The sequence below is a fragment of the Lithobates pipiens genome, unplaced genomic scaffold, assembly GCF_037356315.1.
Source record: "Lithobates pipiens isolate NorthernLeopardFrog02 unplaced genomic scaffold, aLitPip1_a1.2 Scaffold_13, whole genome shotgun sequence".
In the NCBI taxonomy this organism is placed as follows: Eukaryota; Metazoa; Chordata; class Amphibia; order Anura; family Ranidae; genus Lithobates; species Lithobates pipiens.
This window is the reverse complement of record NW_027507718.1, coordinates 156,113,452-156,134,328: the sequence shown is the minus strand read 5'-3', so window position 1 is coordinate 156,134,328 and position 20,877 is coordinate 156,113,452. Positions and strand designations below refer to the sequence as shown.

The window sequence follows — 20,877 nt, the reverse complement described above, 5'->3', positions numbered from 1 at the left end:
CCTGTCACGAAAGTTCAGTAAACGCAGGATAAGTGTACGGGGTGGCGCTCCCTCCAGTCCCAGCCTCGGCGGCACCCTGTGCACTCGTTCCACCGTGAAGTGGGGCAATAGTTGCGCCAGTGGGAGTATTGAGCGGAGGAGATCCTCTGTGAAGACAGTGGGGTTGCGACCCTCCACTCCTTCCGGGAGACTGACGATTCGGCGGTTGTTTCTCTGTCTCCGATTTTCGGCGTCCTCTGCCGGATATTCTAGAGCCCGCACCTTTGTTTGGAGGGCCCGAATGGAGTTCTCATGCTCCGCCACGGTGTCTTCCACATCCCCAACTCACTGCTCCACCGTTGTTATCCTGGAACGGATCTTATCAAGATCTTGTCTCAGCAGCCCCACGTCTAACTGCACCACTTCTGTCTTGGAAGTAAGTGCTGTCTGGCATAAAGTAATAGCAGCCATAACTTCAGGTATCCCTGGTGGAGTAGCCTCCTCGTGGTCTGTCTGAGACGCCATATTACTAAGGGGTGCTGGCACCGGCCGCTGATCTTGAGACGGGGTCCCTGTATCCTCACTTCCAGCGGGAAATTTCAGCTTTTTGCCCCGTTTTGGGCCTCCTGAGGGTCTAGAAGGCATGCAGGGGCATTCTAGCAGCAGGATATGAAGTAACCCAGTAGCGGATTTAGAAATGTGGATTTCTCCCCAGCAGAGCTCAATAGACACGTCTGCTCAGTCCAGCATCCCGGCCATGCACCAGCTTTTTTAACTTTGGATGTGAGCCACATAGGTTTTATTTTTAGCCTTGTAAACTTGTTGCCCATGGGAATATACTTTGCAGTGTTTTCACATACAGGTGCTTTCAAGAACTCCCATTTCTGTTCTGTGTTCATCGATGCCAATATTACTTGCCAGTATAAGTCTTGGAGAGCAGCCCTCATCCTTGAAAAATTTGCTTTCTTATGGTTAAGTGTTTTTATCTTTCCCATATTTGTTTGTTGCTTACAATTAACGTTAAATGAAAGCATGTTATGGTCACTGCTACCGAGATGTTATTTTATATGAACATTAGTAATAAGCTCTGTATGGTTACAGATTACCAGGTCAAACAGAGCATCATTTCTAGTCAGTTTATATATGAACTGTACCATGAAATTGTCTTGTAATAGGTTTATACATTTATGCCCTTTAGCCACTTCAATACCGGGCACTTAAACACCTTCCTGCCCAGACCAATTTTGAGCCTTCAGCGCTGTTGCATTTTGAATGACAATTGCGTGGTCATGCTACACTGTACCCAAATGACATTTTTATCATTTTTTACCCACAAATAGAGCTTTCTTTTGGTGGTATTTGATCACCTCTATGGTTTTTATTTTTTGTTAATGTGTTTTTTTGTTTCAGTTTCAAAACTTTGTAAATAAGTAAGTTTTCTCCTTCACTGATGGGCACTGATGGGGCTACACTGATGGGCACTGATGGACACCAATGAGGTGGCACCAATGAGGTGGCACTGATAGGCGGCATTGTATTGTATTATACTGTACTGATGGATGCCAATCAGTGCCAAACAATGCATGCCAATCAGTGATGCCCATTGTGGGCACTGATTGGCATCCATTGTGGGCACTGACTGGCATCCCTGGTGGTCTAGGGTGGCATACCTGATGCTGGGCATCCCTGGTGGTCCAGTGTGGGCATCCTCGGTGGGGGGGCTGCACTGATAATCGATCAGCACAGACCCCCTCTGTAAGAGGAGCAGCCGATTAGCTCTCCTCTACTCGTGTCTGACAGAGTAGAGTAGACACGAGTCTCCCTCGGAGACTCTTTACCAAGATCGTGGTTGCGGGGTGTCAGACTGACACCCCGCAACGATCGCCGCGATGCGCGCCCCGGGGGGCGCTCAGTGGCTCAAAATCCTGATCACGTCATATGACGTCTGGTCAGAATTTTGAAACCACTTTGCCGCTTTGTTTCTGCTATAGGGCGGGCGGCAAGTGGTTAACTGGGTCAAAGAATGACAGGCAACCTCATTACATTCTCCATCAACTAGGTCCTCTTTCACACTCGCTTTGAGATCACTTCTCATATAGACAAATAGAGACAGACACTGCCACCTTTCCTTTTTACCCTGTCTCTCCAAAAAGAGTTCATAGCCAGGAATAATAATAGCCCAGTCGTGTAAAGAATGAAGCCAAGATTCAGCAATACCAATTAAAGCATACTTCTCCTCATGCACAAAAGTTTCCAACTCACCTATTTTGCTTGTCAGGCTTCTGTCATTGATGAACAAACACTTCAGTGCATTATTAGATTTTGCTCTTTTGGTTTCTCCAAAAACATGGGTTCCTACCTACCTGCCTCCAAATCAATGTTAAATAGTTAAATAGTGCATAGGGCAATATTGTATAGTTTCTCAAAGGTGTTCATTTTAAAATCTTTAGCTTAAGGTTATGCAGACTAATGAAAGCTAATTTCTAATACTTGTTTTTTTTTTCTAAATTCATTAGCTGGAAATGGAGGAGAAACCTTTCTGGGGTGCTGATGGACTAGAAGAAGATGAAGAGGAACTTGAGGATACTGAAATAGAGACTTCGGGAAAAGTGCCTCCCTCTGGAAAGTCTGGCAACTTCTTGACAAAGAGGGGTATCACCCTGAGGGTACTTTTGAAGGATGGCTTAATAGAACCAGGCCAAGGACTCCTATCAATTCACTACCTGGTGAATACATACATCTTATTAGCATGCTGACAATTAGCGAGAAATCCTACACTCAAGATGAACACTCAGATGTAGCTATAACATCTGTTTTACATCTGCTGTAAAAACATTATTGCTATATTTTTTGTTTAATGTTTAAAGTGATGTTTATAGTCCATGATACTCACCTGCTCTCCACAATACAATGTCCGTGAGCCCCCTCATCGACACACCAAGTCTTCTTCTGGGTTTCACATTTTCTGTCATCTTGACTGGGGGGGAGGGGGGTGGATTGTGCTGGCTTGAAGTCATATTAAGAATATATGGTAGGTAAGAGGTTTTTATTGCAGAAGAGACAAAGTAGATCTTGTTTGCAATTTGCCAGCAAATATATTTTTCTAAATAAAATTCCACTTTAAACTTATGTTTATTGAGATACCAAATGTTAACGTGTCAACCAGTGGAGTGGTCACATATCTCAGCATTTAAACAATGCAGTAGGAACTGCATATAAAACATTGATAAATTCAGATATAAAGGCAGCTGAGGTTATATGCAGATCTCAGCTCTCCCCGCTCCTGCTAGACTACAATCAGACTAAGAGATCGTTTGTTTTATTTTAAAGGACAAAATGCAATGATTCAGGCTGGATTCATACTTTCAGAATTCAGTGAAAAAATGCATCATGTAGCTGCATGCCGGCTGTCTCCCAAGTTCTCCTATGAATTCCTGCAAGGGTGTATAGTTCTTTCACATTGAGCATATCGCCAGGCTTGTAAGAGCCACTAAGTGCCTTAAACTCATGTAATGTCCCTGCTTGCAGAGACCAGCTGTCAAAACTTGCCGGTGATGTCGGGGGGGGGGGGGGGGGGTTTCCGAACAGCTATCATACACCAGCTAATGGGATAGAGGCTGGGCAGGCTGCTCCGTGTATGTGGCTCTGCCCCTTTCTTAAGCAGTTCAATCATTGGCTGATGTTTTATAGCTGATAGAAAGGGGTTGAGCCACATACACGGAGCAGCCCACCCAGCCCCTATACCAGGGGTGTCCCAACTTTTTTTTAAAGAGGGCCAGATTTGATTTAGTGAACATGTCTGAGGGCCGACCATTTTGCCTGACATTCTTTGACCCATTAAAATTCGGTCTACGTGTGTTAGTTCGAGCACTAATACACTGCCCCAGAAGAATCATCTTGCCTATGTGGCTGTGTGTGAGTAAAGAGATGATCTTGGGCGTATTATTTGGATATACCGTATTTATTGGCGTATAACACGCACCTTCACTTTAAGAGGGAAGTTTCAGAATTTTTTTTTTTATTTTAAATAAAGAACTGTGAAGCAAAATAAGGGTAAGTGCCCATCTGCAGCCTCACAAGTGCCCATCTGCAGACCCACTACTGCCATGAATGCAGCACCCACCATTGCCAAGAATGCAGAACCCACCATTGCCAAGAATGCACCCACCATTGCCAGGAATGCACCCACCATTGCCAGGAATGCACTCATCATTGCCAGGAATGCACCACCATTGCCGAGAATGCACTCACCATTGCCGAGAATGCACTCATCACTGCCAGGAATGCAGCACCATTGCCAGGAATGCACTCACCATTGCCAGGAATGCACTCACGAGCGCCAAGGATTACCTACAGGAGAATCTCCTGTTTACACGATGGCCTCCTTAATAGAAAGTCCCGCCTCCTTTGATGGACTGAACAGTTGTCCAATGGCAGCGCCGGAGACGGGACTTCCTATTACAGAGGTTACCTGTAAACAGGAAATTCTACTGTGTGTGTGTACGGTGCTCGTTCCGCCTTCTCCCTGTCCCCTCCAAGGCATATACATCTTTTGTGGCCCCCGGTGCTGGGAAATCTTTGGGGGCCACAAAAGATATATATATATGTCCAAGTAACCAGGCGGGTTGTTGAAAACCGTAAAGCGGGCGCGATTGGCCCGTGGGCCGGATTTTGGACATGCGTGCCCTATACCGTTGGCTGGTGTATAATAGCTGTTCAGCCCCGCCCATCCCTGACAAATTTTGACACAGAGCAGCCTGCCCAGCCTCTATCCCAGCTGGTGTATGATAGCTGGTATAGCTGGTATATATATGATAGCTGTTCGGAACACCCCCCCCCCCCCCCCCGACATCACTGCCAAGTTTTGACAGCTGATCTCTGCAAGCAGGAATATTACATGACAGTTTAAGGCACTTGGTGGCTCTTACAAGCCTGGCGATCTGCTCAATGTGAAACTCTCCCTCTCCTCTATCAGTGCCAATCAATGCCACTTATCAGTGCCAACCAATGCTACCTGTCAGTGCCAACTAGTGCCACCTGTCAGTCACAATCAGTACCAATGCCATCTGTCAGTGCCAATCAATGCCAACAAATGCCACCTCTCAGTGCCAACCAATGCCACCTGTCAGTGCCAATCAGTGCCAACCAATGCAATCTATCAGTGCCAATCATTGCTTCCAATCAGTGCCACCTATCACTGCCAATCAGTGCCTATCACTGCCCATGAGTGCTGTCCATCAGTGCTGCCAATCAATGCCCATCAGTGCAGTGATTGCAAGGATGGGTAGATGAACTCAGCAAACAGGCACATTTTCCATGGGAGGCTGGCCTGGTGGGGCACAGCTGAAATCTGTTGATGTTTATTAATGCCTTCACATTAGAGTGGAGGCTGTGAGCCAGGCCTTCTCATCCAACATCAGTGTCTAACCTTACAAATGCGCTTCTGGAAGAATGGTCAAACATTCCCATAGCCACACTCCTAAGCCGTGTAGACATCCTTCCCAGAAGAGTTGAAGCTGTTATAGCTGCAAAGGTTGGGCGAACTCAATATTGAACCCTATGGACTAAGACTGGGATGCAACGCTCTGCCACAATATATACATATATATATATATGTACGCATGTGTGTTTGAGCTTTGGGGTGCACACCCTAATGCAAAAGGCTATGCACGCCTATGTTTATGGTATAGCCCCAGGATCTTAGCCAAAAAGGAAAAATCTTAGGCCGTGTACACACGGGCGGACTGTCTGTCCAACTTAGTCCGCTGAAACACATTTCAGCGGACAGTCCGCTCGTGTGTGGGCTTCAGCGGACTTTTTCAGCGGACAGTCTGGCGGACTAAGTCTTTCGGAATGTTGGAAAGACTGTCCGCTGGACTCGCATTTCGGCGGACAATCCGCCCGTGTGTGTGCTAGTCCGCCCTACTTTTGAAATGAACGGACTTTTCCCGCCCGGAGGAAAGTCCGCTCATTTCGAGCAGGTATCCAGGTAGGCGGGGCCCGCGATGGAGACGTTGCTGACCCCGCCGCCTGGTATGGACTTAGAGGGGAACCCCAACGCCGAAAAAAATCGGCGTGGGGGTCCCCCCCAAGTCCACAACAGACCCTTGTCCGAGCACGCTACCTGGCCGGCCAGGAAAGGGGGGCGAGCGAGCGCCCCCCCTCCTGAGCCGTACCAGGCCGCGTGCCCTCAACATGGGGGGGTGCCTTGGGGAAGGGGGGGCCGCGCGGTCCCCCCACCCCAAAGCACCTTGTCCCCATGTTGATGAGGACAAGGGCCTCTTCCCGACAACCCTGGCCGTTGGTTGTCGGGGTCTGCGGGCGGGGGGCTTATCGGAATCCGGGAGCCCCCTTTAATAAGGGTGCCCCCGGATACCGGCCCCCCACCCTATGTGAATGAGTATGGGGTACAATGTACCCCTACCCATTCACCTGTAAAATAAAAGTACCAAAAAAAAACACAACACACGAGATAAAATATTTTATTGCACAGCTCCGGGGGTCTTCCGTCTTCGGGGGTCTTCTCGCCGGACTCCTCCGCTATCTTCTTGTAGCTCTTTTGCTAGCAGAGGAGTCCGGCTTTCTTCCTCGCCGCCGGCCTCTTCTCCCGACTTCGGGGGTCTTATCCCCCTCTTCGGTTCTTCTGCCGGGCCACCGCGCCTTCTTATAGCTCTTTTAAAGGCGGTGGCCCCGTCTTCTGTCGGAGCGGACTTTCCTCCGCGTGTGTGGGCGAGTCCGTTCATTTCAAAAGTAGGGCGGATAGTATGGCGGACTTAGTCTGCCGTATTAGTCCGCTCAAAAAGTGCCGTGTGTGGGCAAGTCCGTTCATTCGAAAGTATGACGGACTGTCCGTCGGATTGTCTGACGGACTAAGTTGGCCAGACAGTCCGCCACGTGTGTACGCGGCCTTAAGGCATGTGTCCCAGATATGGGTCATAGTTTCAGGAGGACATGGCATCTAATGTTGTAGAGCAATGATACCAATGTGAAATAATTTTATAGTTCTGCGCCTGTACCCTAGAAGAAATTAGTCCTCAATTAGTCAATGTCAGGGGGTGTAACTAATTCCTCCTACCATTTTTTCTTGGAAAAAAGCAACTTTATTGAGATGCAAACAGGTTAAACAAAGGTATATTCATCATCGTTCATCTGGTCCAAACTACATAAGTGATAATAATAACATCTTTACAGTTTTGGTATTTGTGTTTGTATCCCCTTACGGGAGGGTGCTATCCGATCAGGTACATGTCTCTCCATCCTCCAGCCACCTATCCCATACTCTGGAGTAGTGATGGACGAACTTCCGACGGGACGTTTCACGAATGTGGACCGCGAACGCGGCCGATAGTTCACGAACCGTAACGTTCGCGGCGGGACCCATTGACTTCAATGGGAGGCAAACTTTACAAACCTACAGGTCAAATTTGCAGCCACAAAATAATTACTAGCTGTGCAAACATAGTCCCACCACATGGCCAATGACATAACACATGTATGAGGTGAATCTGGGATCGACAACTACAAGCATTCTTTTTTTATATGTGAAATTGTGACAATTCAGGACTGTGGAGCGCATGAAGGCAATGGAGGAGAGGGAAGGTCAGGGTAGGCAAAGAAGAGGGTGCAGGAGATGATCACCAGCAGCGTGACATACAGCAATGACACCAGCACCGTGATATACAGCACTGACACCAGCACCGTGATATACAGCACTGACATCAGCAGCGTGACATACAGCAATGACACCTGCACCGTGATAGAGTGATCTGACACCAGCTGCGTGATAGAGAGCACTGACATCAGCAGCGTGACATAAAGCAATGACACCAGCACCGTGATATACAGCACTGACACCAGCACAGTGATATACAGCACTGACACCTGCACCGTAAGCAGCCCCAGGAGGAAGTCAGCATAGCACAGGGATAGTGGGAGCCCCTCATAATGAGCATAGCACAGGGATGGTGGGAGCCCCTCGTAATATGCACAGCAGAGGTACAGCCCCAGGAGGAAGTCAGCACAGCACATGGATGGTGGGAGCGCCTCATTATGAGCATAGCACAGGGATGGTGGGAGCCCCTCATAATATGCACAGCAGAGGTACAACCACAGGAGGAAGTCAGCACAGCACAGGGATGGTGGGAGCCCCTCATAATAAGCAGCCCCAGGAGGAAGTCAGCACAGCACAGGGATGGTGGAAGCCCCTCATAATAAGCAGCCCCAGGAGGAAGTCAGCATAGCACAGGGATGGTGGGAGCCCCTCATAATAAGCAGCCCCAGGAGGAAGTCAGCACAGCACAGAGATGGTGAACTTTACAAACCTACAGGTCATATTTGCAGCCACAAAATAATTACTAGCTGTGCACACATAGTCCCACCACATGGCCAATGACATAACACATGTATGAGGTGAATCTGGGATCGACAACTACAAGCATTCTTTTATTATATGTGAAATTCTGACAATTCGGGACTCTTGAGACAATGGAGGCAAGGGAAGGTCAGGGTAGGCAAAGAAGAGGGTGCAGGAGATGATCACCAGCACCATGATATAGAGCACTGACACCTGCACCGTGATAGAGTGATCGGACACCAGCACCGTGATAGAGAGCACGGACACCAGCACCGTGATATACCAGTCCTTAAGGATTAGCAGACTGTACCTCACTCAACCCTATATACTGTAGTACCCTAGACCTTACCAGTCCGTATAAGGACCTTTGTGGAACTAGTAGGTTGTGAATGATTAGCAGACTGTACCTCAGTCCCTATACTGATAAAGGACTACTGCAGCAGAAGGGCAGCAGTCAGTAGTAGTGCACCTCAACCCTATATAAATTGTGGACCTATACCAGTCCTTAAGGAATAGCAGACTGTACCTCACCCAACCCTATGTACTGTAGTACCCTAGACCTTACCAGTCCTTATAAGGACCTTTGTGGAACTAGTAGGTTGTGAATGATTAGCAGACTGTACCTCAGTCCCTATACTGATAAAGGACTACTGCAGTAGAAGGGCAGCAGTCAACAGTAGTGCACCTCAACCCTCTATAAATTGTGGACCTATACCAGTCCTTAAGGAATAGCAGACTGTACCTCACTCAACCCTATGTACTGTAGTACCCTAGACCTTACCAGTCCTTATAAGGACCTTTGTGGAACAAGTAGGTTGTGAATGATTAGCAGACTGTACCTCAGTCACTATACTGATAAAGGACTACTGCAGCAGAAGGGCAGCAGTCAAGTATAATATTCTTTCTATATTTGGAAGAAATAATATACGTGTACAAGCCTATTACCATACCAGTCCTGAAAAGAACCTTTGTGGACCTAATAGTAACAGCTACTGATTAAACTGACTGTCCCTCACTGCCTCACACACAGCTTCCTGCCTGTCCCTATTTAAACTGACAAAACAGAGGCTGCTGGAACAATAACTTGAATAGCACTATTGTGGACCTAATAGTAACAGCTTATGATTAAACTGACTGTCCCTGCAGCACACAGCGTCCTGTCCCTCTCTCTACACTGACAAAAGACAGGCTGCTGCAAAAATTATTAGCACAGCAATGCCTCAAATCTATATCCTGAACTACACCTAACACCTATACCAGTCCTGAAAAGAACTTTTGTGGACCAAATAGCTAGCGATTTGGGTCACTGCAGTCTCTCCCTGCTCCACACAGCAACCTCTCCCTATAGTGACAGTAGAAAGAATGTAAAATGGCTGCCGGATCGGGTCTATTTATAAGTTAGGGGGAATGTCTAAGTGTCCATGTGCTGTAATGTCTCAATTGGCTGTCCTGTACCCCATGATGGATGTGTCATCATAGGTCAAAGTTCTTTTACACAGTAAACAAGGAAGTCCGCCAGGCGAACTGTGGCAATAGTCCACCGATCGGGCGGAACGCGAACAGCCAAAATTCGCTGCAAAACGACCGCCGGGCGAACAGTTCGGCCATCCCTACTCTGGAGTATTTCCATGCACAACCTCTATTTGTATATATCAGTTTTTTTAAAATGGAAGGGTATCATTCACATCTTTTTTCCATAGCTGAATTGAAGGGGGTAGTGTCTGCATCCATGATTTGGCCACAGCTTTACGTGCTATAAAGAGTGTTTTGTGCACGAATGTGGCTTGATATTTGTCAACTTCTGCATCAGGCAATAAACCCAACAGACATAACTATGGATCCAGGATCACGAGGGAAATCCATGTTGTCATGCAACTACTTGTATCCAGTAGGGTTGTATGTTGGGGCAGCTCAATATCAAGTGGTAGACCAACCCAGGAGCTATATTACGCATGGGGCATAATGGACTGCGTGTAGATTGAAACTTGACCAGTCTCAGTGGTGTCAAGTATACTCGGTGTATAATATATATTTGAGTTCAATTGAGTTCAATTATCTTTAGCACTGTTTGTAGTGAGGTGCCTGATCTTCCAGATATAAAATGGTATAGTCCGTGTAAAGACCTATTAAGTCCCCCGACGTAGGCCAGCTATGTTAGGTTCTGCCCTTATAGCTATCGCTAGTGATTTAGTGGCAAAGGACATATAGCAGGGGTGAGAGGACACCCCTGGCGCGTGCCCCATTCTAGGAGAAATTGATCTGACAACCAGCCATTGACAAAAATATTTGCCTTGGGTGTCTGGTATAAGAGTTGTACCCACTTAATGAAGTTTGGCCAAATCCATAGCAGTGTAGGCACTCCCACAGATACAGCCATTCCACTGAATTGAAGGCCTTGGCTGTATCTAAGACCACCACCACTCTAGTTCCAGAATTATCATGCTGAGCCTGAACGCTCATGAACAATTGTCTGAAATTCATAGCAGCATTTTTCCCTGGCATAAATCCAGTTTGATCTGAGTGGATTAGGGAAAGTATGACTGTGTTTAGCCTAGACGCAGTGGCAGCTGGTGAAGTTTTAGGATGGGGATGCTAGACCCCGCCCTTCCTTTTTGTCCCCTCCCACTTAGTGAAACTGGGCATGGTTTCAGCAAAATAGCAAAATAAGTGGTGTGGTTAGCATCTGAGATGAACGAGGGATGAGGGAGGGAGAAAGGGAGGGACAGCAGGCACAGATCATACTCAACAATATAAATATGTGCATTCTAGAATGTTTAACAATAAGCAGATAAAGATACTCCAAACACCATGGTTGTGATGGTGTCAGGATGATTGAAGCGCAATATTTCTATTATTACATTGTAATATAAAATTAAATAATTCAACTCACCATAATGCAGAATCAGTGGGAGCCCTGAGCGTGTCTCTTGCCATGTCGCCTGCCATCAGGTGTCCCCAGCGGAGTCTGTCCTTACATCAGGTGCCCCAGCGGAGTCCGTCCTTACATCAGGTGCCCACAGCGGAGTCCCTCCTTACATCAAGTGCCCCCAGCGGAGACCCTCCTTACATCAGGTGCCCCCAACGGAGTCCCTCCTTACATCAGGTGCCCCCAACGGAGTCCCTCCTTACATCAGGTGCCTCCAGCAGAGTCCTACCTTACATCTGTGTCCCCGTCAGCGGAGTCCCTCCTTACATCTGTGTCCCTATCAGCGGAGTCCTTCCTTACATCTGTGTCCCTGTCAGCGGAGTCCCTCCTTACATCTGTGTCCCCGTCAGCAGAGTCCCTCTTTACATTTGTGTCCCCGTCAGCAGAGTCCCTCTTTACATCTATGTCCCCGTCAGCAGAGTCCCTCCTTACATCTGTGTCCCCATCAGTGGAGTCCCCCGTTACATCTGTGTCCCCAGCGGAGCCCCTCCATACATCTGTGTCCCCAGTGGAGTCCGTCCTTACATCTGTGCCCTCGTCAGCGGAGTCCCTCCATACATCTGTGTCCCTATCAGCGGAGTACTTCCTTACATCTGTGTCCCCATCAGCGGAGTCCTTCCTTACATCTGTGTCCCCGTCAGCAGAGTCCCTCCTTACATCTGTGTCTCCATCAGCAGAGCCCCTCCTTACATCTGTGTCCCCAGCAGAGCCCCTCCATACATCTGTGTCCCCAGCGGAGCCCCTCCTTACATCTCTGTCCCCAGCAGAGCCCCTCCATATATCTGTGTCCCCAGCAGAGCCCCTCCATACATCTGTGCCCCCAGCGGAGCAACTCCATACATCTGTGTCCCCAGCGGAGTCCATCCTTACATCTGTGTCCCCAGCAGAGCCCCTCCATACATCTGTGTCCCCAGAGGAGCCCCTCCTTACATCTGTGTCCCCAGCAGAGCCCCTCCTTACATCTGTGTCCCCAGCAGAGCCCCTCCTTACATCTGTATCCCCAGCAGAGCCCCTCCTTACATCTGTGTCCCCAGCGGAGCCCCTCCATACATCTGTGTCCCCAGCAGAGCCCCTCCATATATCTGTGTCCCCAGCAGAGCCCCTCCATACATTATGTGCCCCCAGCGGAGCAACTCCATACATCTGTGTCCCCAGCGGAGCAACTCCATACATCTGTGTCCCCAGAGGAGCCCCTCCTTACATCTGTGTGACTACAGGAGGGGATTTTAGCCAGTATTTTTATATCCACTGGCAATAGGGAGTTAGGATGGTACGATTCTGGTTAATGGGGGTCTTTACCTGGCTTGGGAAAAACTATGATTTGGGCTTCTTGCATAGAGGAAGGAAGTACTCCCAGATCAAATTACAGAATCTTAAGTTTAGGGATGAGCAGTTCCGAATAGGGGAAGTCCATCTAGACCTGGTGCTTTAGATTTAGCTAGTTGGGACATAGCCTTGGTAATATCATGAGTTGTTATGAGTGCTTCCTAAATTTTAAGTTGTTCAGGTTTAAGGCATGGGAACTGGAAAGTATGTAAGTAATTTTGAATATCATGTGGGCTATGGTTACTTTGCGATTTCTATATGTTACTATAGTGTTACTATAGAAGTTTTGAAATTTGAGAGCAACTTGGGGGTGGGGGGGGGGCAGGGGGTCAGTAACTATCGACCTATCTGGATCGGCTATGGAAACCACTACTGGGGGTTTATCGTTAAGGTGGGCCAGATATGCCAATAACTTCCTGGCTCTTTCTCCCTGTTCAAAAAACAGCTGTTTAAAAAAGAACATACGATGTCTAGCTTGACTGGTGTAATTCTGATATGCTCATTGCCTAGAATATTTCCCCATGCCAAACCACCCCCATGCTTAATCTACTTAAACTCACTAAAACTAATGAAACACGTGACACCTTCTGGATTAAATGGCCAACACAGGCCCCTTTATTAAATCCGAACACCAAAATTGTATAAAAATAATTTTTTTATTAATATAAATATATATATATATATATATATATATATATATATATATATATATACACATATACAGTGCCTTGCAAAAGTATTCAGCCCCCTTGAACTTTTCAACCTTTTGCCACATTTCAGGCTTCAAACATAAAGATATAAAATTTTTATTTTTTGTGAAGAATCACCAACAAGTGGGACACAATTGTGAAGTGGAACAAAATCTATTGGATTTTTGAATCTTTTTTAACTAATAAAAAAATGAATAGTAGGGGGTGCAAAATTATTCGGCCCCCTTGCGTTAATACTTTGTAGAGCCACCTTTTGCTGCGATTACAGCTGCAAGTCGCTTGGGGTATGTCTCTTTCAGTTTTGCACATCGAGAGACTGAAATTCTTGCCCATTCTTCCTTGCAAAACAGCTCGAGCTCAGTGCGTTTGTGAACAGCAGTTTTCAGCTCTTTCCACAGATTCTCGATTGGATTCAGGTCTGGACATTGACATTGACAGCGACCAGTTCCCAAACGTGCATGGAATAAGGCAATAACACAGTTTCTCCTCCTCCTCCTTACTCTCGTCCGGCTTAATCATATCTAAATTAAATCTAAATTAAATCTAAATTAAACTTCTTGAGCGGCAGCAGCGAGAAAATCTTTCAGATTTTCTCCCTCACCTCCGCTTTCAGGTGAGTGCCCAGGGGCCCCTCGTAGCACACACGGACCTCGCAGCGAGCTGCGTCCACCAGCCGAATCCCATCTTAGGTCGCCGAACCCTCCGGTCCCGAAACTCTGCACCCCAAAGCTCCACTGCCAACACTGTGGGGAATAACTCTAACATCAAATTCCTGATCGGCACTGAGCCCGCCAACTCTTCCGGCCACCTATCCACACACCACCGCCCCTGAAAGTACGCTGCAAATCCCACAGACCCAGTTGCGTCCGTGAAAAGCTCCAGTTCCTCGGCCAACACAGCAGGCCCCCGCCAGAAGGACCTACCATTGTACTGTTCAAGAAGCAGCACCCATACTTGCAAATCATCCCTGTACTCCCTCCCCAATCTCAAAAAGTGATGCAGCACTTTTACCCTAGCCGTTGCCACAGCCAGGCGTCTGCAGAACACCCTCCCCATCGGCACATTGTGGCACGCAAAGTTGAGTTTCCCCAACACTGAGTGCAAATCCTGCAGTTGCATCTTGGAATAACGAGCCGCAGCCACCACCACCTCCTTGAGATCCTCCAGCTTGTCAACCGACAGCCGACACTCCATCCAGTCAGTATCAATAATGATACCCAAGAATTTCAACACTGTAGCTGGCCCTTCCTTTTCCTGTGCAAGCGGCATCCTGAAAACTTGAAAAACATGCTGCATAGTGGCTAAAAAGATCGTACAGGTACGATCAGCTGGGGGGCCTATAACCAAGAAATCATCCAAAGTGCAAAATCAAGCAAAGGCCCGACAAATCCTTGACCACCCATTCCAGAAAGGAACGGAATAACTTAAAATATGGACAGGATATAGAGCAACCCATTGGCAGGCATATATTAACGAAAAAACCCCCACCCCAACAACAGCCCAACAATCGCACACTATTAGGATGCACCGGCAGTAATCGAAAAGGCTGATTCAATGTCGGTCTTTGCCATCCGTGCCCACCTTTCCGAACTGCCTCAAAGGAGGCATAAGAGACAGTTCAAAGAGCAGTATCAATCGCGTCATTCACCGACCCACCTTTCGGGTGGGAAAGGTGAGGAATAAATAAAAACTGATTTGGTTCCCGCTTAGGAACCACCCCCAACGGTGACGCCACCAAATCCCCCAATGGCGGTACTGCGAACGGACCCACCATTCTACCCAAAGATACTTCCTTCCGCCGTTTACTAGAAACCACATCCGAATGATCATACGCTGACCGTAGGTTGGCTGAGACAGGAGGAACCTCCGCCAATTCACAGGGAATTGGAAAACCCTCCTTAAAGCCTAACCACAGCATCTTTGCCGCTCCCCTGTTCGGATACCTACTTAGATACGGCGCCATTTTTTCCACCTTCACTGGCATCCTCTCTTTTTCCAGTCTCACCCTGTTTTCTCCCTTTCTTAAAGCATTTGGACAAGGGGTGGGTACCCCCTGCAGCCCGGAGACTTGTGTTGAAAACAGCATGATCCCCCGAACTTGCAAGTGCCCTCGTTGTACTGCCAACAGAACCCCTTACGCTTACCGGCCGATGGTGAAGAGGCCTGGGCATCCCCAGCAACCCCCCATGAAAGGGCTGTGGCGCTACCCTGGCTTGCATCATGAGCTTCATCCACAAACCTATGTCCTTATGATCGCATCACAATGATGGTCTCACCGCATTCCTTTGCCTGTACTGCTCATCATAGCGTAGCCACGCAACCCCCCTGTATACCCTCTGGGCCTCACTAATGGAATCAAGATAACAAAAAAGGGGCAAACAATTTTCCGGCGCCTTCTCTCCGATGACATTGGCCAAGATGTGAAACGCCTGCGACCAGTTCCCAAACGTGCGTGGAATAAGGCGATAATGCCGTTTCTCCTCCTCCTCCTTCTTACTCTCGTCCGGCTTAATCTTATCTGAATTAAATCTAAATGAAATTTCTTGAGCGGCAGCAGCAAGAAAATATCCATGTAGTCACCCTTTCAGATCTTCTCCCTTACCTCCGCTTTCAGGGGAGTGCCCAGGGGCCCCTCGTAGCGCACACAGACCTCGCAGCGAGCTACGTCCGCCAGCCAAATCCCATCTGAGGTCGCCGACCCTGTGCCCCATCTGTACCCACCTTAGAAACTCCTGCTACTACCAGGGGAGAGGTGCCCATGGCCACGGCCACCACTGGGCTTACCTGCGAAGCTCCTACCACTGTCAGGGGAGCTGCTCCCACCCCTGTACTCACCTGCATGGGTCCCCCCACCATCGGGGGGAGCCGCAGCCGCCCTGGTTGCTACCAAAGGTAGCGTTGGACCCCCCCTGGCCCCCAGAGTGACAGTTGGTGGTGAGAATGCACCAGTCCTCAACTCCCCACCGACCACCCATGCCGCTGCGGGCAAAGTCGTGGCAGCGACAGGCGCCACCATGGCCGCTATATCCCTGCAGCCTGCCAACAAAGATGCCATTAATTGCTGCAGCAATGCTTCCCCGGACCCCGGGGCAACACCCTACCTCCACCGGGCCTACCCCACCACCTGTCCCCAAATTTGGCGCCACTAGAGGCAGCAGTGGCGGGGAGAGGACATAGACAACATGGACACAGGAGAAGATAAAGGTAAAAGAAGAGACTTACCCGGTTGCCCAGGGGAAACCGACCGACCAGCCACCACACTGGATCCTGGCTAAGGCTCTGCCCGGCCCGTCGCCATGTCTGGCACATCTTTTTTTTTTTTTGCCACATCAGTGATCTTATGCAGGAGACTTGATTCACCTTGTAGCTCATTTATGTCTCTTCACGGTTCCACATCATCGCGGCTTATTTAATTACGTAGCTTTTTCTTTTATTTTCTTTCAAAGATTTCTTGTGATCGCATAAAAAAATTCATAACATTTACAAATGGAAGAGAATAAGATAAACGGAAACCTCAACACATTTTAGTGTTCTCGAGATAGTCTCAATGACTATTCCTAGTACCCTGACGCCTAGTACCTATATTTTGTTTTCCTCCCCCTTCTCCCTACCCAATCCCCCACCCCCCCACCCCCCCCCCCCCCCGTCGTCACCATAGGATCACATTGTATACCTAATTTAAATCTAGCTTTCCTCTCCCCCCTCCCCAGCTCTCTAGCAATCTCATTCACTGATTATCAAAAGAATCGTGGGGGGGGGGCGTGGCCTGACCTTGCATGGAGTAGGACGTGTGTCTCCAGAGCTCCGCCGAGTAATCCTGTCTCCCACGCTGATCCTGTGACACCACAGCACAAATACTTACCTGAACACGTCTGGAAGGCTTCCCTTCATCCCGGTGGACATGTCTCCCTCGAAATCCCAGCGATCGGCGGCAGCGCGGCTGTCTCAATACCGCCGACATGTGAGTGAGGAGGGGGAGGAAAATGGCGACGCAGAGGAGACGGGAGGGCCGCATGCAGCGGGAGACACGGACAGACTTTTGAAGCCATTACATTGTGCCGCACGTCCCTTACATCCCAAATTGAAGAAGTGCAAATGGACATCTCTTTAATAAGGCAGGACTTTCAGAAGCTGCGTGAACGGGTGAGGGAAACTGAGACCCGTATTAGCAATGTGGAGGACGCTCTCCCGCCACTGCAAAATGATGCTGACCACATGCAGAAACAAATAGACCTCCTGCTTAGTGATGGCCGAACGGTTCGCCCGGCGGTCGTTTCGCGGCGAATTTCCGACTTTCGCCGTCCGCGGGTTCGAACGCCTTTTTCCGTCGTTCGCCCCGGCGGACTTACGTGTTTAATGTATACAAGAACTTTAACCTTTCGTGACACGTTTATCATGTGTTACAGGACAACCAATTGAGACATGACAGCTCATGGACACTTGGACATTCCCCCTAACCTATAAATACACCCGATCCGGTGGCCATTTTACATTCTTTCTTCTGTCACTGTAGGGAAAGGATCCTGTGTGGAGTAGGGACAGAGAAAACGCTAGCTATTTGGTACACAAAAGTTCTTTTCAGGACTGGTATAGGTGTTAGGTCAGCAGCCTGAGTTTCTTTTGTCAGTTTAGATAAAGGGACAGAGCGCTGTATGCTGCTATTTTAGGGACAGCTCAGCCAGATTAGTCTTTCTTCATCATCATCATCATCATCATCATTAGCTGTTACTATCAGGTCCACAAAAGAGCTGTTCCAGCTAATCGTTCCAGCCTACTCTTTTTTGCCAATTTGTATAGGGACAGGCAGGAAGCAGTGTGTCAGGCAGTGAGGATAATTTTAAAGACTTGCTGTTACTATTAGTTCCACAAAGGTTCTTTTCAGGACTGGTATCAGTGGTACGGTAATAGGCTTGTACACGTATAATATTCTTTCTTCCAAATATAGAAAGAATATTATACTTGACTGCTGCCCTTCTGCTGCAGTCTGCTAATCATTCACAACTCACTTGTTCCACAAAGCTCTTTATCAGGACTGGTAACTTGGTCTGTCTAGGGTGCTACGGTACATAGGCTTGGGTGCGGTACAGTCTGCTGTTCTGTAAGGACCGCTATCGGTCCACAATACATAGGGTTGCCGTGCACTACTGCTGACCGCTGCCCTATACTGCAGCAGTCCTTCATTGGTATAGGGACTGACGTACAGTCTGCTAATCACTAACACACAACCTGCTTGGTCCACAAAAGTTCTTATAAGGACTGGTAACTTGGTATAGGGTGCTACGGTACATAGGCCTGAGTGCGTTACAGTCTGCTGTTCTGTAAGGACCGCTATCGGTCCACAATACATAGGGTTGCCGTGCACTACTGCTGACCGCTGCCCTATACTGCAGCAGTCCTTCAGCGGTATAGGGACTGACGCACAGTCTGCTAAACACTAACACACAACCTGCTTGGTCCACAAAAGTTTTTATAAGGACTGGTAACTTGGTATAGGGTGCTACGGTACATAGGCCTGAGTGCAGTACAGTCTGCTGTTCTGTAAGGACCGCTATCGGTCCACAATACATAGGGTTGCCGTGCACTACTGCTGACCGCTGCCCTATACTGCAGCAGTCCTTCATTGGTATAGGGACTGACGTACAGTCTGCTAATCACTAACACACAACCTGCTTGGTCCACAAAAGTTCTTATAAGGACTGGTAACTTGGTATAGGGTGCTACGGTACATAGGCCTGAGTGCGTTACAGTCTGCTGTTCTGTAAGGACCGCTATCGGTCCACAATACATAGGGTTGCCGTGCACTACTGCTGACCGCTGCCCTATACTGCAGCAGTCCTTCATTGGTATAGGGACTGACGTACAGTCTGCTAATCACTAACACACAACCTGCTTGTTCCACAAAAGTTCTTATAAGGACTGGTAACTTGGTATAGGGTGCTACGGTACATAGGCCTGAGTGCGTTACAGTCTGCTGTTCTGTAAGGACCGCTATCGGTCCACAATACATAGGGTTGCCGTGCACTACTGCTGACCGCTGCCCTATACTGCAGCAGTCCTTCATTGGTATAGGGACTGACGTACAGTCTGCTAATCACTAACACACAACCTGCTTGGTCCACAAAAGTTCTTATAAGGACTGGTAACTTGGTATAGGGTGCTACGGTACATAGGCCTGAGTGCGTTACAGTCTGCTGTTCTGTAAGGACCGCTATCGGTCCACAATACATAGGGTTGCCGTGCACTACTGCTGACCGCTGCCCTATACTGCAGCAGTCCTTCAGCGGTATAGGGACTGACGCACAGTCTGCTAAACACTAACACACAACCTGCTTGGTCCACAAAAGTTTTTATAAGGACTGGTAACTTGGTATAGGGTGCTACGGTACATAGGCCTGAGTGCGTTACAGTCTGCTGTTCTGTAAGGACCGCTATCGGTCCACAATACATAGGGTTGCCGTGCACTACTGCTGACCGCTGCCCTATACTGCAGCAGTCCTTCATTGGTATAGGGACTGACGTACAGTCTGCTAATCACTAACACACAACCTGCTTGGTCCACAAAAGTTCTTATAAGGACTGGTAACTTGGTATAGGGTGCTACGGTACATAGGCCTGAGTGCGTTACAGTCTGCTGTTCTGTAAGGACCGCTATCGGTCCACAATACATAGGGTTGCCGTGCACTACTGCTGACCGCTGCCCTATACTGCAGCAGTCCTTCAGCGGTATAGGGACTGACGCACAGTCTGCTAAACACTAACACACAACCTGCTTGGTCCACAAAAGTTCTTATAAGGACTGGTAACTTGGTATAGGGTGCTACGGTACATAGGCCTGAGTGCAGTACAGTCTGCTGTTCTGTAAGGACCGCTATCGGTCCACAATACATAGGGTTGCCGTGCACTACTGCTGACCGCTGCCCTATACTGCAGCAGTCCTTCATTGGTATAGGGACTGACGTACAGTCTGCTAATCACTAACACACAACCTGCTTGGTCCACAAAAGTTCTTATAAGGACTGGTAACTTGGTATAGGGTGCTACGGTACATAGGCCTGAGTGCGTTACAGTCTGCTGTTCTGTAAGGACCGCTATCGGTCCACAATACATAGGGTTGCCGTGCACTACTGCTGACCGCTGCCCTATACTGCAGCAGTCCTTCATTGGTATAGGGACTGACGTACAGTCTGCTAATCACTAACACACAACCTGCTTGTTCCACAAAAGTTCTTATAAGGACTGGTAACTTGGTATAGGGTGCTACGGTACATAGGCCTGAGTGCGTTACAGTCTGCTGTTCTGTAAGGACCGCTATCGGTCCACAATACATAGGGTTGCCGTGCACTACTGCTGACCGCTGCCCTATACTGCAGCAGTCCTTCATTGGTATAGGGACTGACGTACAGTCTGCTAATCACTAACACACAACCTGCTTGTTCCACAAAAGTTCTTATAAGGACTGGTAACTTGGTATAGGGTGCTACGGTACATAGGCTTGAGTGCGGTACAGTCTGCTGTTCTGTAAGGACCGCTATCGGTCCACAATAGATAGGGTTGACGTGCACCACTGCTGACCGCTGCCCTAT

At 48.4% G+C, this 20,877-nt stretch overlaps 1 protein-coding gene across 7 annotated transcripts in view; it reads left to right on the top strand.

Moving 5' to 3' along the window:
- The window catches only part of MPND (MPN domain containing), a 719,135-nt gene that overhangs the window by 235,520 nt on the left and 462,738 nt on the right, over nt 1–20,877 (top strand). For all 7 annotated transcript variants that reach the window (XM_077475745.1, XM_077475748.1, XM_077475740.1 and 4 more), the window contains one exon: nt 2,496–2,705. In XM_077475745.1, the coding sequence (XP_077331871.1) occupies nt 2,502–2,705 (204 nt within the window). In that variant the 5' untranslated portion in view covers nt 2,496–2,501. The remainder of the gene's footprint in view (nt 1–2,495; nt 2,706–20,877) is intronic.